This window comes from Glycine soja, chromosome 1 (assembly GCF_004193775.1).
Source record: "Glycine soja cultivar W05 chromosome 1, ASM419377v2, whole genome shotgun sequence".
Lineage (NCBI taxonomy): Eukaryota > Viridiplantae > Streptophyta > Magnoliopsida > Fabales > Fabaceae > Glycine > Glycine soja.
The window spans coordinates 24902339-24918478 of NC_041002.1; the positions used below are offsets into that span (position 1 = coordinate 24902339).

Consider the following 16140-nt stretch of genomic DNA (forward strand, 5'->3'; position numbering starts at 1 on the left):
TATTAATAAATATGGTTTGGCTATAATGAATATTGTGAACATTCCAACTCAGCTTGTTAGCTCAAATTATATTAAGGAGATAAATTGGTATAAATGAGCCAATATGAACCAATCAAGCCAATTTAGCTCCTGAACAGTTCATTTGATCAGCTTCATTAAATTAATTTAGTTCAAATACATTCATGCACCAATAAAACTGCACAGCAATATCACTATCACTGTGATTCACCATTATTTCAGCTCAAATACTTGAATATTTTGTGGTTAAAACTTGTTTGTCATGTATTCAACTATTACTATTGAGATATAATATGCATTTCCAATAATTAGACATGGGGAAATTTCCAAGTACCATAACACTCACTGTGATCCAGACCTTATCCTATATATCCCAAATGTCGACCACATTCCATCTATTGCATAAGAATATTTTGATCAAAATAAATAAATCCAGGACATGGTAAGCAAAGAATCCAGGACCCATTTTGTAGAGAGAGAGAATAACAAATAAAAGGAAACAACATACAGGAATGATCAGAATGAGATATGTATATCAAAGTAACATTGAAAGAATATAAGCAAACAGGAGTCTAAATCTAGCCATCATGCATACCATCAGAGCTTCAGAAAGCCCTTCAGCAATTGCTGCATCATTAAAACCACCACCATTAAAGGGTATAGATGATAGCCACAGGAAGAAAACATCTGGGTCCCTGGTCCAACCACTCCGTTGCACAAGGCAACCTGCATCCAATAATGCTCAACTAAGTAAGTATACTCAATAGACTAGTCAATTGCATATAAATTCGCCAGTGTACAGCCAGGCAGAATTCAAGTAGCACATTCCAAGAGATTGTACTTTCAATAAATGGTGGGTAGATAAACTTTGTCAACTTTCTAGTTTAACTTCCAATTAAGAAAAACAAACAAACACACACACACACACACACACACTCTCACACACAATGCACAAATTTTATGTTTAGAAACAAAACATCCTTCCACACACACAATTTGCAGAAACTTTATATTTTAAATGTTTTTTTTCCTTTTTCCTTTTTTTTTAATAGGTAAGGTAAGAAGTTATTTGAAATGCAAAACAGGTGTAGATAAAAAAAGAAAATGAACTGGTGGCACGGGATAGCTGAACAACATTAGTTCTAAAATTTTGCCAAAATTTCAAAATGAACAGCTTTTAAACAACAATGATTCATGTAACATGAAAAAAGAAAATTAGCAAAACCATACTAGAATAACATCCATGAGTATTATAGGTGACTAGAGCAAACTCCACAATGGAAGCAGAAGATTTCTGCAAAAGAAAAGGGAAAACATAAGATTAATGGATGAACCAGAACCATACGATCACCCTTCATAAGATAGAAAGAATATCGCATCTTTTTTTTTTTTTGAACTGCAAATATCATTTATATTGATAACTGAAAACTGAAAGTACCAGAGGTACTACAGGTTATATATATAAATTACAACAAAAGTAGCCATATAGGCACCCAGCCAAACCATCACATACAACCAGCCCTTCCTAAAGATTTAGATAAAAACTAAAGGCATTGCTGAGGACCACTGTGTGAAAGGGACAGTGAAGTCCTTTTCCCACCCTTTCAGCCAGGTCCACATAAGGAAAAGAGTGTTATCTGCCAATTTAGAGATATCAAAGGATTGGTTTTGGAAAACAATATCATTCCTGACTTTCCAAATTGATGCTGTAGCTGCCAGCCACCAGATTTTCCATCTTCTACCAACAGTCCGATTTCCTACAGTAGGAGCATGTTGAAGGAAATTATCCATTGGTCTACAATGGATGGTCCTGTCTTCCTTCACCCAGGATAGAAATTCCCACCACAAAGGTTGAATTTTGTCACATGTGAAAAATAAATGGGCAGCGGATTCAGGGTTGCTGTTGCAGAAAGGGCACAGGTCATTATTAATAAGGATTTGCCTCTTGGCCAAGTTGTCCTTAGTGGGAAGTCTATCCCATAACAATCTCCAAGCAAAGGACAGTGCTCTCGGGGGGATTTTGATATCCCAAAGTTGCCGGAAAGCCAGGTACTGGACCTCGGAAGACTGCTCATCTTTTAGAAGTTGGTAGGCCGATTTAGTAGAGAAGTTGCCACTAATATCAGCTCTCCAAACCCAGGTGTCATTGAGATTGCTATTAAGCCTAGTCCTTGAAATGAGATCAATGAACTTGGAGGCAATTTCTGTCTCATGATCAAACAGGTTTCTTCTCCAAAGAAGATTCCATTCCCAACCATCCTCAGAAAAGGATCCCATATCAGCCGCTGTATGATTTCTTTGAGAAGAAATTGAGTATAACAACAACAACAACAACGCCTTATCCCACTAGGTGGGGTCGGCTACATGGATCAACTTCCGCCATAATGTTCTATCAAGAAGAAATTGAGTATAACTCTGGAAATTGATCTTTGAGAGGGAATCCATCCTCAGCCCAAGCATCTTCCCAAAACAAAATTTGATCACCCCTACCCATCTTCCAGCAGAATTGTTTCAAGACAGCATTCATATTAGGATCTTGGTTGAGAGCCTTTATATCAGCCCACCAATTGGAGAAATAGTGTTTGTGATGCCCCTTGTCCAGTCCTCTCCACCCCTGATATTTGGAAATCAAGATCCTATTCCACAGCTGGTCTGGTTGGTTAAACATGAACCATTTCCATTTGATTAGTAGAGAATTATTTAAAATTCTCAAGTCTTGGATCCCCAATCCTCCTGCATCTCTAGAAGCACAGCATTGTGTCCAAGAAATCCAAGCTATCTTCTTCTCATCTGATTTCCCTCCCCACAGAAATTGTCTTTGGATGGAGGATAACCTATTAATGACTGTTTTAGGGGCCTTGAAGAAGGAAAGGTAGAACAAAGGTAGAGCTGTTAAAACAGCCTTAATAAGAGTGAGTCTGCCAGCCATGGATATGTTTCTCTTATTCCACCTATTCAACCTATCTTCAAATTTCCTAATTACAAGATCCCATATCATCCTTCTTTTGGGATTAGCAGCAATTGGAATTCCTAAATAGCTGAAAGGAAATTGAAGCAAGGCGCAGTTAAGATGATTTGCAGCATGAAGATACCAATCTTCTGTTTGCCCAATAGCTCCAAATTTGCTCTTAGCAAAGTTAATTCTCAAACCAGACACCAGCTCAAAACATCTTAGGATACCCTTCACAGTTTTGACATTTTCCATAGATGCTTCTCCAAAGAATATCGTGTCGTCGGCATATTGAAGAATGTCAACAGGCACCTTGTTGCTTCCCACCAAGAAGCTAGAGAAACACTGCTTTGACACAGCTTCCCTCATGAGACCTGTCAATCCTTCAGCCACTAGATCAAATAAAAGAGGGGCCAAAGGGTCCCCTTGTCTCAACCCTCTTTGAGGTTTGAATTCAGCAGTAGGACTGCCATTCACAAGGACAGATATGGAAGCTGAAGTAAGGCACCCCCTGATCCACCTAGACCACCTCTCAGGAAATCCCATTCTGCTGAGCATATAAAAAAGAAACTGCCAAGAGACAGAATCGTAGGCCTTCTCGAAGTCCACTTTGAAAATCATGCAAGGTCTCTTAGATCTCCTAGCCTCCTCGACCACTTCATTTGCCACCAAAACTCCATGAAGCAGCTGTCTCCCTTTAATAAAAGCTGTCTACCTCTCATCAATAATCTGAGACATGATGTTTCTCATCCTATTAGCCAGCAATTTGGTGATAACTTTATACATGCAGCCTATGAGGGAGATAGGCCTGAAGTCACTAATGAGCTGGGGATCCTTTATCTTAGGTATCAGAGCAAAGAAGGAAGAGTTGCTTCCTTTAGGGAAAGAAGCATTAACATAAAACTCTGATATAAACCTAAGGAATTCAGGTTTTAAGTCCTCCCAAAAGAATTTAATGAATCTGAAGTTGAAACCGTCTGGCCCCGGACTTTTATCATTTCCACAGCTCCACACAGCACATCGCACCTCTTCTTCTTTAAAAGGTTCAATCAAAGAATCCCTCTGAATATGAGTTAGAACATTGAATGAGACTCCATCCAAGTTAGCCCTATGCAGCTGGGATTCCTGAAATCTTCTCTGGAAATGCTGCAGTATTTCAGCTTTAATGAGGTTAGGGTCTTCCACCCAACAGTTGTCAATTGTTAACCCTCTCAAGTTATTTCTTCTCCTGCTGTGATTAATTAATTTATGGAAATAATTGGAGTTGCTGTCCCCCTCCTTTATCCATCTGCTTCTGGACTTTTGTCTCAAGGTGGATTCATAGAAATTAGCCTTGTCCCAAAGCTCAGCTTGAAGCTTTTTCAGCAGCTGAACTTGTTGCTCAGAAGGCTGGGATGGCAAAGAGTTCTCCAATTCATTCATCTCCTGCTGGATTTGATTCACCTTGGTACACATGTCTGCTGCATTCTCTTTACTCCATAGCTTCAGTCTAGCTTTTAAGATCTTGAACTTATTTTTTAAAACAAATCCACCCCATCCGAAGAGCTGGTTGTCAGCCCAACAGTCCCTCACCACTTTCTGGTACTCCTTGTTGTTGAGCCAAGCATCAAAAACCTTGAAAGGCTTTGGACCCCAGTCGATGCTTTTAGATTTCAAAATTATGGGGCAGTGGTCAGAGTAGTTCCTTTCTAAATTACATTGGGAGCTATCTGGCCATTTATCTAACCACCCATCACTAACCAAGACTCTATCAATCTTGCTTTTACAAGATCCATTAGGCCTGACCCAGGTAAAAGGCTTTCCCATGCAAGGTATGTCCTCAACTTCTAAATCAGCAATCCACTCATTAAACTCAGCTATGGTACTGTTATCAGAATTGCTGCGATTGCATCCCATTCTTTCTGAAGGATGTCTAATGCAATTGAAGTCCCCTAGAAAACACCAACTTGAGTCTTGGGATTGAATCTTTATGTTTTTTAAATTCTGCCACAGCTGTCTCTTTCCTTGGAGGTCACAGGGAGCATATATGTTAACCACAACCACCCTATGCATGTCAGGCAGCCAAACTCCACCTAGCATAATGAAGTCTTTGTCCATAACCCGAGAATCAACCTGAAAAGTATTAGGGTTCCAGGCACAAAGGAGCCCCCCAGCAGGATTGATAGCAGGTTGCCAAACCCAAGCCACGTCAGATTGGCCCCACAAAGATCGACAGCAGGCTTCATCCAAAGCTTCTCTCTTAGTTTCTTGAAGGCATAACAGATCTATTTTGAATTTCCCCACCAACTTCCTGATAGAGGTCCATTTAATTCCTCTACCTAACCCTCTAATGTTGTAAGATAGGATATTCATCGCAGAATCTTCCTATTCCCCAGCTCCATAGCCTCTTTCCTGTCCCAATACTCCATATTAGCAAAGCTGTGAATACCATCTTCTTGTTCCATATCAGCAGCTTGAACACCCAGAATCTTCGCGAGACACCATTGCTGTTTGGCCTGTTCTATGGCTTGAGAATTACTTTCTGCTGCATTTAGTGGAAGTTGACCTTTCTCAGAATCGTCAGATTTAGGACCACTGTCAATCAGCCCACTAACATGCTGCTGACCAATGCCCTCCTTTATCAAGTTTGGTTCTTCAGCAACAGGCTCAAGAGATATAGCTCTTGCTGATGCGTTTCGTTGCCTTGAATAAACTTTAGAGAACATATCCGGGCTTTCTTTAGATAAATGGGCCTTAGATGGATAAATATTCTTGTTGCACCCCTCAGACTTTCCTATTGGGCCCAACTTAGTACTTGGGCCACTCTCCAAATGAAGTTGCGTAGACAATTTATCTAGGTGCAGTCCCGTAGCCACTTGTGCTGCCAAGCTTTCCCCATTTAAGTTAAACGCCTTTTGAGGACTTCCTTCAACATTCAAAATGCTTCCCGAAAGATCTCCATCCTCCTACCATGACCCAGCTTTTGCCTTAGTCGAGGTTTCCTTTTCCGGTGCTTCAACTCCTGTGATCTTCTCTGTCGAGTACTTAGCAGAGTCAACATTAGCTAAAAGGGGAGGCTGGGACCGGTTATGGTCATCTCTAACCGCTGACTTCTTCCTGCGGGTGTCGTCAGAGGTATTATTACCCGTCAGACTAAAGTGGGTAACGGTACCTTGGCCGAGACCACTGGTTATATCGTGGGACCAGTGGTTCGAGCCGTGGGTCGTCTTCTTCACAGATAACTCCGGCGAGAACGAGAACGTCGTGTCGGAGGCGTCGTCGTCTGCTCCGTCATGTCCGTCGTCGGATGGAATCTCATCAGTCCAATCATCATGCACATCGTTCCGCTTGTACCTCGCGTCGCCATCTTCTCCGATCTCCTCCACCATCCAAACGTTATGGTCTATGTTCCCTAGGCGAACAGTGACTAGCTTGGTAATCGTCGGCGGGAGTGGGGTTCGGACTAACAGTCGTGCCCGGTCCAAACGTCGGCGATCCTCGGTATCGTCATCTGGTTCTATCACGTCACCGATACATGCAACAAGCTTCCGCATGTTATCAGTATTCCAAACCTCAATCGGGAAGCCCCATAACTGTATCCAAATGACCCGATTATTTGGTTTGAGTCCTGGTCGCCACTTCTCTAGAGAATAGAATATTGATTTGCCACCGTCCATCTCCGATGATATGATTTGTTGGGCTGTATCGTCGGATAATCCGGTGAGCAGAACCATGTCATCACCCAGAAATTTGGTACGAACGTTGTACCCAAAATCCCACGATATACGATCCTCCATGCTCTCCATCGCCATAGGTGTTTTTAGTTTCCCAACCCAAGCCCCATTGCACCAGTAGTCGTCGTTGTCATTGGTTGGGATGGAAAGTACGAAAGATGAGGCTACGTCTGCCACCTTACTGCCTGAAACACCACCCTTAGCCGTCACCTCTGCGTATGATCGCATTCGAGGTATAGAGCCTTCTTGTCGGCCTTTGTTAACGTTTTTCTTTTGCTCCCCTCCTTTTGTGATGATTGACTGCACGACTTGAGTTCTGGTTGGTCTAATTGGTCTGGCAAATCTGGGAATATTAACAAAGAGCTTCTGGTCTTTGATGAAGATGTTATCCAGATAAACCTCCAGGCGTTTAACATCCGACACTCCTTTAAACCGCACGAAACCATATCTTCTTCCATCCTTATTGCGACGTTTGGCGATATATATCTCGCGCACATCCCCCCATCTCTTAAAGTTTTCCCACAGAGTTACTTCATTAGCTTCGTCAGGGAAGTGAGTAAAATAAAAGGATGTGATATCGTCCTTATATCTCCAGTTGGGATAGTGCTCTGATGGCTTACTCCTTGTACCATGGTTATCAGAAGTTCTGTGGGTTTCTGCGTTCTTCTTCCGTGCTTTCGCTGATCTCCGACTGATGACCTCCGTCCATTCTCCTTCCTTCTCATACCTGTCATCCTTCCTATGTTCGTTATGCCAACCCCTATCCTCAGAATTCCCCCTTTGTTCACTATCACTCCATCTTTGTCGTTGTCTTCCTCTTAATTTCCCATGAGACCGTTGATGATCTCGTGGCAAGGAATGAAGTCTAGCATGTCTCTGATCTCCACCTAGCAATCGCTCCCTCGTTTTACCAGTGATCGTCGTACCCTCTCTCGGACCATCTCTGTGTCTCGCTCTATGGCTATCTCTGACGCCGCCACACTATCTGTCTCTATCTCTCTCTCGCTCTCCAGCTCTGTCTCTCACTTTCTCACTCTCTCTCTCTTTCTCTCTCTCTCTCTTTCTCTCTCTCTCTTTCTCTCTCATCTCTTAATGTAATTATGGGTAAGCAACTCAGCATTGCTTACATTACATGCCAAATATGAAGTGCAAAATCTCAATCTCAGCAGCTTACCCTTTCACCTAGTGAGCAGAAGAGTTACCTTAGAGAATGAAGATGACATCAACAAATGGCCGACGCATTTATCAACAACTTATGCAATATGATTACAATAAATTCACTTCTGACTTCTCTAAACAATCAATAATGACCTAACAAACCTTTTTCTGTTAGTAACTAGTAGTATTAATATATATAATTGAATTTTGGCACATCAAGAGAAACTTTAGGCTAAAAGCATACCTACTTCTATTGACAGGCAATTAGGAAAGAATATGTTACTCTGAAGTCCATGAAAATAACCAACACATATTCACCAAAATAAGATACAAGACAACTAAAGCAGAAGCGTGCAGCGAAATATTAGACAATAGTATTTTCTTTCATTTTTGCCAAAGATTGTGAAATTTTCATTAAAGCAAAATGTATTACCTGCCCAGTTGAGTCATTTCCACCAAAACATCTGCACAAATACCACAATAGATTAAAAGAAGTGCTTTATATCATCTATGACAGTAAACTGAAATTTACATATAAAAAAATGGAGCATTTAGGCATAATGGTCAATGCATGTTTTGTATTGAATTCCAAAGTCCTAAGCAGGTGAGGAACAAAATTAGCTATGATGAGCTAAGATTTCTGTTGAATTCCAATTCCCAAAATATTTTTACAAGTACAAGACTAATAAATATATTGTCCTACTCTTTGGTACTTGATCAGACACCTTTACCTATTTAGCATAGCAGCCACTTTCATTCAGAAAAAGATGATTCGGATTTTTGAATTTTTGGTGAATTCAGTCTTGTCACTTGTCAGAGTTACAGCAGTTTCTGTTGGGCTTTCGGCAGAAATAAGGAGGATGACTTTATGCCCACATGCTACCTATTGGTGTATTTGATTGCAAAGAATGTTTGGATATTTTAAGTGTTCTACCCTATCTCAAGACTTCTTGTAGGGCAGGATTGTCTTGACCTTCCTTTGATATTCTGCTATGGCCTCTATCAAAGAGCCTTATTATAATGGTAAATATTTTTGTAGGAAAAGGAAATTTTATTAGAGAACTTGAAGAAAATACATCCCAGGTGAGGATAAGAAATCCTCCAAATGAAAAAAGACAACATAAAACAAAGACAAAAAACTTAAGAATGTAACAAGGCTGACCAATGTCTCTACATCTTAGTAACAGCAACCTTGTTGGAACAACCATGATCTTAAGCAACAATCAGGCAAATAGAATCTAAACCATAACAAGGACAAAAGGTCAACCCTAATAATAAGTGGTCATTCTGCTCCGACTAAATACACCAAACGACAGCATAAACAGCACACTTCTTTTTACTTCTTTTTCTTTTTGTGCCACGGTTAGGAGGATATTTTTAACACCTTCTCTTTTAAATGGTCTTCTGCATAACAAACCTTCAATTGCCGTCAATGAAAAAATAAAGGGTGCTACCAGTTGCCTATGGTTCAAGAGGACCTTTTCTAAGAATATACATCTTGTTGCTTGGTTATTTAATAATATTTATATTTTTGTGCAGCAGTAAATATTATAATCTCCTTTTTCATATGCAAGTATAAATTATAAACAATATGCTTGACAACGTTTTGCTTTTACAGCATGATTAGAAACCAATTATTGCCATGGCTTTTGTTTTAAATATTCTTTTGAGCTAAGAAAACTTGTAATGACTACCATTAAGGATTTGAGGATTGGCTCAACTGGTAGGATCAAATAGCATTAACAAAAAGGCATGGGGTTTGATTTCATATGGCAATCCTTCATTGGTAGGTCGTCTATAAGTACCACTTAAATCCCTCATTGAGGCTTGTGGCATGCCCTAACTTTGGAACTGGGCAACCCTCCCTATCCCAAAACTTATTAATACTGCAATCTAATCCGGTGCTAGAGGGAGCAGCATACAAAACAAACACATCAACCCCAAAATCAAAAGTATCGTACTCCTAGAAACTCGAACAAAACCCAATTAAGAAAGAAAGATGGTTCCTCAATAATCCTGCAAAAAGATTATCAAATTCCCCGGATAGACCTCTCACGTGCATATAACCCAAAAAACAAATCAGAGTTTTTCATTGCCACTAATGGTTAACACTAAACGTTAAAACTCTCATCCAACTTCACCAACACAACACCTACGTAGTACACAACCTCAAATCTCGAACACAAACAACACATCAAAAAATAAAAAACAGGGTTTCATCAAGGGCAACAACATCTGTGTTTTTTTTTCTCATTTTTCTCACTTGTGTATTTTTCAAAATCAACAACAATCCACCAACAAGAGCCACACCAAAACCAAAGGCTTAACTAACATTAAAATCAAAACCAGAACCTAAATCCCTCACCCCCAACACACCAAAAAGAAGAAAAAGGAAAAAAGGAAAATCCCTAATTTTGATTTGATCAAATTGAAAAACAAAATTAAAAATTAAAGGAATACCAAAATTAATATTAAAATTGAAAGAAAAAAAATGACAAAGAGAAAGAGAAGAAGGAGAACCTGATCATCTTGTCGAGATAATCCATGAGAATGGTGTCCCAATAGGGTCCCATAGCAGCGGTGCTTTCGACGGCAACGATGAGCTGTTTCTCCGCCATCTCGAAAGTGCTAAGGTTTCGATTTGCTGTGTCGCGTTGTAGGGAAAGAAAAAGTCTTTGGTCTCAAAATCTCAATTTATGTGAGAAATTGAATACTCTCACATGCAGAATTGGAAAAATAGAAGGTTACATTCAATTATTCAAACGGTTACCATAATAGTGAAACGAATAATCAATAATCACACACACTTTCCTTTTTTTTCTTTTTCTTCTTTTGAGAATTTAATTTTTTGGATGAATACGGTCGCCAGTGCAGTGACCAGCACGGGGAGTGTTTGACTGCCCATTGTTTGATGAATCTCAAAAGTCGTTTGTGTATAAAGCTTGTTTGTTGTTTTGTTCTGTTTGTGTTGGTGACTGATGTCATCAAATTGGTAACTCGTATTGTTTTTCTAACCAATGTTATTGCAATTGGCTTCATTTATTTATTTTTATTGTCTATACCTATTCGGTAACAGGGATTCTCGCACGGCAGCAAGAAGATAAGGTGAAATTATGTACTAATGTTGTGTTTAAGGTCAAATGGAGAACTGAAAATATGGAGCTTTGCTGGGACAGAAAATAGGGAGCTCTATGAATGCTCAAGGGACAAAGACAATCTAAAGTAAAATTGGAAAATGAAAGAGACTATGTAACTTTTTTGTTTGAGTAAATTATATGGTTGTTTGAGATTGGACATAATTTTTCAGTAATCTTTTTTATAAGAGTATGTGATGTAATATTGTTTAAATGAGGAGTTAGTATAAAATTTAAAGTTTCGTTTCAGTTTCGATAATTGATAGAAATTATATTCTTATTTATAGAATTTTTTGACAGCACATCTCTTCTAATAAAATTGGTGGTTTAATTTTAAGAAATATGATCAAAAGGTTGAAACAATTGTATGACCCAAATTATAACTTAAATAAAAATAAGGATTAAATATGTTTTTAATTTTTAAAAGTTAGTGTTTTTTAATTTTTGATTCCTCTAAGTTTATTTTTTTCATTTTAGTTTATATAAGTTTGTATTTTTTTAATTTTGGTTCTTATAAGTTTTTTTGCTCGTTTTTAATCCTTGTAAGTTTATATTTTTTAATTTTGATTCTGGTAAGCGCGAACTTAAAAAGATTATAAATGAAAAAAATATAATATTAAAGGCACTAACATTAAAAAAATGCAAGCTTAGAAGAATTAAAAATGAAAAAAAAAACTATAATAACTAAAATTGGAAAGACGTCCACTTATAAGGACTAAAATTAGAAAAATAAACTTATAGAGATTAAAAATTAAAAAAAATGCTAACTTACAGGGACAAATACATATTTAAGCTTAAAAATAACATTATTCTAAAATTAAAATTTGGGCTCCTAGTTAGCATCAAAACAGTCCATTTATTACAATTAAAATCAGTCCAAAGATACTTAAATAAAATTAAATAAAAAATAGTGCATTATTAGGTTAGGCCTTCTTCCACTTGAAGCAAGTGCACCATCTAGAGTTTTCTACTCTCACTTTGGCCTTGAGATTGAAGTGTGTTTGATCACCTTTAAATGCTCTTTAGGTCTCTTTACTCTACCCCTCATAGAGTGAAGAGGAGGAGTTGAAGAAGTTAGAGAGGATTCAAATTACCAAGGAGGCACATAATGAAAGAGAAAGGCGGAAGCGTTAATTAAAGAAATTGTGATCAAACTCAATTGTTGAATTTACTTTCTCTTGTTACTTAGTTAAGTGTTGGTTTTTTTAGGATTTCATTATCATAGTATCAACTTGTGGGAGCTGTTACAACTTCTAATTATTCTATTTTTTTCTCAAAATTATTAACCACTTAGGTAAGTGTTAATTAGTTAAATGTTGGTTATGTTAGGATTTTATGTAAAAAATTTAAAACCTTAGTTCATGATATAACCACGAATAAATTATTCAATAAGTGGAAGGGTACACAAAAACATACCTCTTATAGGCATTGCTATCAAGTTTTATACCATATGCTCTCTTACAAGTAAAAATACATAGCATATTACTCTTTAGAGATAGATAAAGATCTTCTAACCTTTGTCTTTTTTGAAGTGTGTGAATCAATGGAACATCACAAGCAATTTATAAGCAAGACTAGAGACCCATCCACCTTATTACCAATACCATAACAACCTTGATTAGTTCCTCCATTAAGAATAATAAAATGTATATTATGGCTATTGTAACAAGTATTTTATTATTATATAATAGCTCTTCATTATCAAGCAATCTATATCCTATATTATAAAATAGAAGTATAGGAAAAAGCCTATTGTGCCCCTGCTTAGAAAATTGGCACGTGTCCCTTTGTTGGGTTTATGGTCATTTTATTGCCATTTTTGTTTGTTGCTCAGCAGCAACACGTGTGTCTAAAAAATGCCTTACGTGTTTGGTTTTTTGCTCAGAAAGCAAGTGTTGTGCCATGTGTCTGATGCTAAGCTAGCTTGCACTCTTTGGTTGGGCACGTGGTTTGGGTGTTTTGTGGAATCTGGTTGGCTGTTGTTGTGTCATTTTGGTTTGTTTCATTTTCGAGTTGGAAACCAAAATTGTTTCTTTTCTCTTTGCTTGGTTCTGGATTCCAAGGTGTGAGGTTTTTAGTATACTGAGCATGGTTGTCTTTGCCTTCGGTTTGTTTTCAATTTTCTTTTTGCTTTCCAATTTGGTTTTGCTCCGTTGCTTGGCTTGGCTGTGAGAAAAAAGGTAATGTTTTTTTGCTGAATGTTTTTGCGTTCAGTTTGTTGTCAGTTTGTATGTGTGTTACCTTTTCCGGGTGATTTTAGAACTCTTTTTTCATGTTTTTCTGAGTTTGGTGCTTTGTTTTCTAACTTTTTTGTTGTGCATGGCTGTGATTTTACAACTTTTCTTTGGTTGAGGAGTTTGTTTTCCAGTTTGGTTTTACTCAGTTGTTGGGTTTGGCTATGAGAAGAAAAGGTAATGTTTATGTTGTGGATGTCTCTCTTACCTTTTCGCCCTATTCGCTTTTGTTCATTTTGGTTTGTTCTTCAGCAGCAACACGTGTGCGGTTTACATGTTTGCTTTTTTGCTCAAAAAGCAAATGTTGTCCCTTACGTGTTTACTTTTTTGCTCAGAAAGCAAGTGTTGTGCCATGTGTCTGATGCTTAAGCTAACTTGCACTCTTTGGTTGGGCACGTGGTTTGGGTGTTTTGTGGAATCTGGTGGGCCGTTGTTGTGTCATTTTGGTTTGTTTCATTTTCGAGTTGGAAATCAAAACTGTTTCCTTTTTCTTTGCTTTCAATTTTCTTTTTGTTTTCCAGTTTGGTTTGGCTTCGTTGCTTGGCTTGACTGTGAGAAAAAAGGTATTGTTTTATTGCTGATTGTCTTTGTGTTCGGTTTGTTTCCAGTTTGTATGTGTGTTACCTTTTGCGGGTGATTTTAGAACTGTTTTTTTGTGTTTTTCTGACTTTGGTGCTTTGTTTTCTAACTTTTTTGTTGTGCATGGCTGTGATTTTACAGTTTTCCTTTGGTTGAGGAGTTTGTTTTCCAGTTTGGTTTTGTTGCATTGCTGGGCTTGGTTGTGAGAAGAAAAGACAATGTTTATGTTGTGCATGTCTCTCTTACCTTTTCCCCCTGATTTTAGAACTTTTTTTCGGTGTTTTTGTAATTTTTATTTTTTGTTTTTTTTATTGAGTTACGTTTGTTTTATAGTTTACCTTTGGTCAGTTGTTCGTTTTGGGTGCGAGGAATGAAAGTTATACTTTTGTACCCATGTTTGGGTTTGGGTGAGAGAAGTTGAGCCTTAACTTGAGTATGGTTGTTTTTTGTATGCTTTGTTAGCTTTTGTGTTAATGCATTCTTATATGTTTGTCGCCTTTTTTGTTAACTCTGTTTACTCACATGGTCAGGTGTTTATTTTTATCGATTCATATGCAACTTGTTTTTTTGGTCACAGGTTGTTAACTTTGGTTCCCCGTTTGGTGCCAATTTAATTTTTCCCCCTTTGATTATATGCTTGGTTTTTAATTGATGTTCTGTTTTCCTTGGTGTTGTTGTTCAGGGTTTGCGATATAAAGTTATGGCATGTTTTCCTGATAAGATTAAGTTGATAGATGGATCAAGGGAAACTCTTAAGCTTTTTGTAAGGATCACTGATCTTTGGTTCATTGGGATCCCTGAAAAGTCTAAACAAGCCGAAATGGTGGTTGTTGATTCTGATGTATGTTTTTGGCCGCTTTTTTATTATCTATATCCTGTATTATTGACCATTCAATGAGGTATTTATATACTTTGTATATTTTAGGGAGATGAAATCCATGTTGTTTGCAAACAAGATCAGCTAAAGTCTTGGAAGGATGATTTTAAGGAAAATTTGACTTATGTGATGCATAATTTTAAAGTTATGAAGAATGATGGAAAATTCAGAATTTGTGATCATGAATATAAATTATCTTTTATTGGAGTTACTGTTGTTAGGCAATGTAATATGGAACACTTACCTTTTAGGAAATTCAGATTTGTTGATTTTTCCACTGTCATTGCTGGTCATTTTGAAACTGGACTCTTGGTTAGTAAGATCGTTTGCAATTTGTGCATTGATTTTTATTAAGGTACTTATGGCTTTTCAAATAACATGCGTTTATCTTGTGGTTGCTTTAGATGTCATTGGCGTGGTTGATGAAGTGGTATTCCGATATGTCTCATAAAATACAAGGGTTGTTTTCAAATTAAAGGATTTGAGGTTATGTTTTAGGATTTAAGTTTTGAGTGTGTGTAATTGTTATTTGTATCTGATGATGATTCGATACTGATATACTGATACATTTATTGTTGTTTGGTTCTGATAGTGGGCAGGTACTATCTTGCACACTCTGGAAAATTACTGCTTATAGTTTTTGTCTTATTTGAATGAGGTTGAAGATGAAAGACTCATCGTTATTCTTTTGACACATGCCAGGATCAAGGAAGCCCAGGGTCAGTGTAATGTGAAATTTCTCAATTGTCATGCTTACTAAATAATGTTTTTTTCGGGTCTGATCTACAGGATCATATCCGCTGTCAGTTAGTAATTCTTTCAGGGCGTCTAAACTCATGATCAACGAGCTTGTGCTGGAAATCCAAGAATTCAGAGAAAGGTATTTTGACAATGTGTTACTTTTGTGTTTGTAATTTGAAACTGTTAAATATGTAACTAATCTTTGCTGGGGTTTTGCATTTGTTCTATTCTTATAGCCTTTTAGATTTAGGGATTGAGGTTAGATCAGTTTTGATGCCTATTGGACAAGGGAGTTCATAGGTTTCAGGGTCATCTCAATTATCATCAAAAGATGTGTTTCTATCAAAGGCTGAAGCAAAAAATATCTCTCAAATAAATGCCATTTTCGAGGTGATGTTCTTATTCATTTGTACCTTCTCTTTGTACAAAATCTAATGCCCATTTTTGCAAACAGGAAATTGTTTGTGTTACTATCGCCAAGATTACAACTATAGTGATGGACAACTATTCATGGTGTTATTCGGCTTGCTGTCAATGTCACAAAAAAACTAACATAGAAACTGTGCCATTCACATGTCCATGTGGCAAAGACAATGACCAACTTGTACTAAGGTCATTGATTCACTGCTTAATTGGTATGACCTTCATCAACTACTTTTTCTTATACTTGTATGTACATTGGCAGGTATAGAGTTGAAGTGATGGTTAATCACAAGGGCGAACAGACCAAATTTTT

At 37.6% G+C, this 16140-nt stretch overlaps 2 protein-coding genes across 3 annotated transcripts in view; one reads left to right on the forward strand and one right to left on the reverse strand.

Moving 5' to 3' along the window:
* The window catches only part of LOC114413652 (mediator of RNA polymerase II transcription subunit 25-like), a 52082-nt gene extending 41121 nt beyond the window's left edge, over positions 1–10961 (reverse strand). The window contains exons 1-4 of one of the 2 annotated variants that reach the window (XM_028378156.1): positions 10360–10961; positions 8273–8303; positions 1249–1312; positions 614–744 (exon numbers count right to left, since the gene is read on the reverse strand). In XM_028378156.1, coding sequence (XP_028233957.1) covers positions 614–744; positions 1249–1312; positions 8273–8303; positions 10360–10457 — 324 coding nt within the window. In that variant the 5' untranslated portion in view covers positions 10458–10961. The remainder of the gene's footprint in view (positions 1–613; positions 745–1248; positions 1313–8272; positions 8304–10359) is intronic. The other variant, XM_028378165.1, reaches the window with a different exon arrangement.
* A 2410-nt stretch (positions 10962–13371) lies between these two features.
* Positions 13372–15704, forward strand: LOC114417044. Its single transcript, XM_028382170.1, has 7 exons — positions 13372–13446; positions 13729–13770; positions 14469–14627; positions 14712–14975; positions 15301–15382; positions 15453–15543; positions 15641–15704. Exons 1-7 carry the CDS (start codon positions 13372–13374, stop codon positions 15702–15704), a joined length of 777 nt encoding a protein of 258 aa, XP_028237971.1.
* Positions 15705–16140: the final 436 nt, after the last annotated feature.

Bases quoted from the DNA above. Each gene is read 5' to 3' on its own strand.
- LOC114417044 (XM_028382170.1), top strand. From the start codon at position 13,372: ATGAGAAGAAAAGGTAATGTTTATGTTGTGGATGTCTCTCTTACCTTT. The intron at 13,771-14,468 runs GTATTGTTTTAT...GTTGTTGTTCAG, and splicing joins GCTTGACTGTGAGAAAAAAG to GGTTTGCGATATAAAGTTAT. The intron at 14,628-14,711 runs GTATGTTTTTGG...TGTATATTTTAG, and splicing joins TGGTGGTTGTTGATTCTGAT to GGAGATGAAATCCATGTTGT.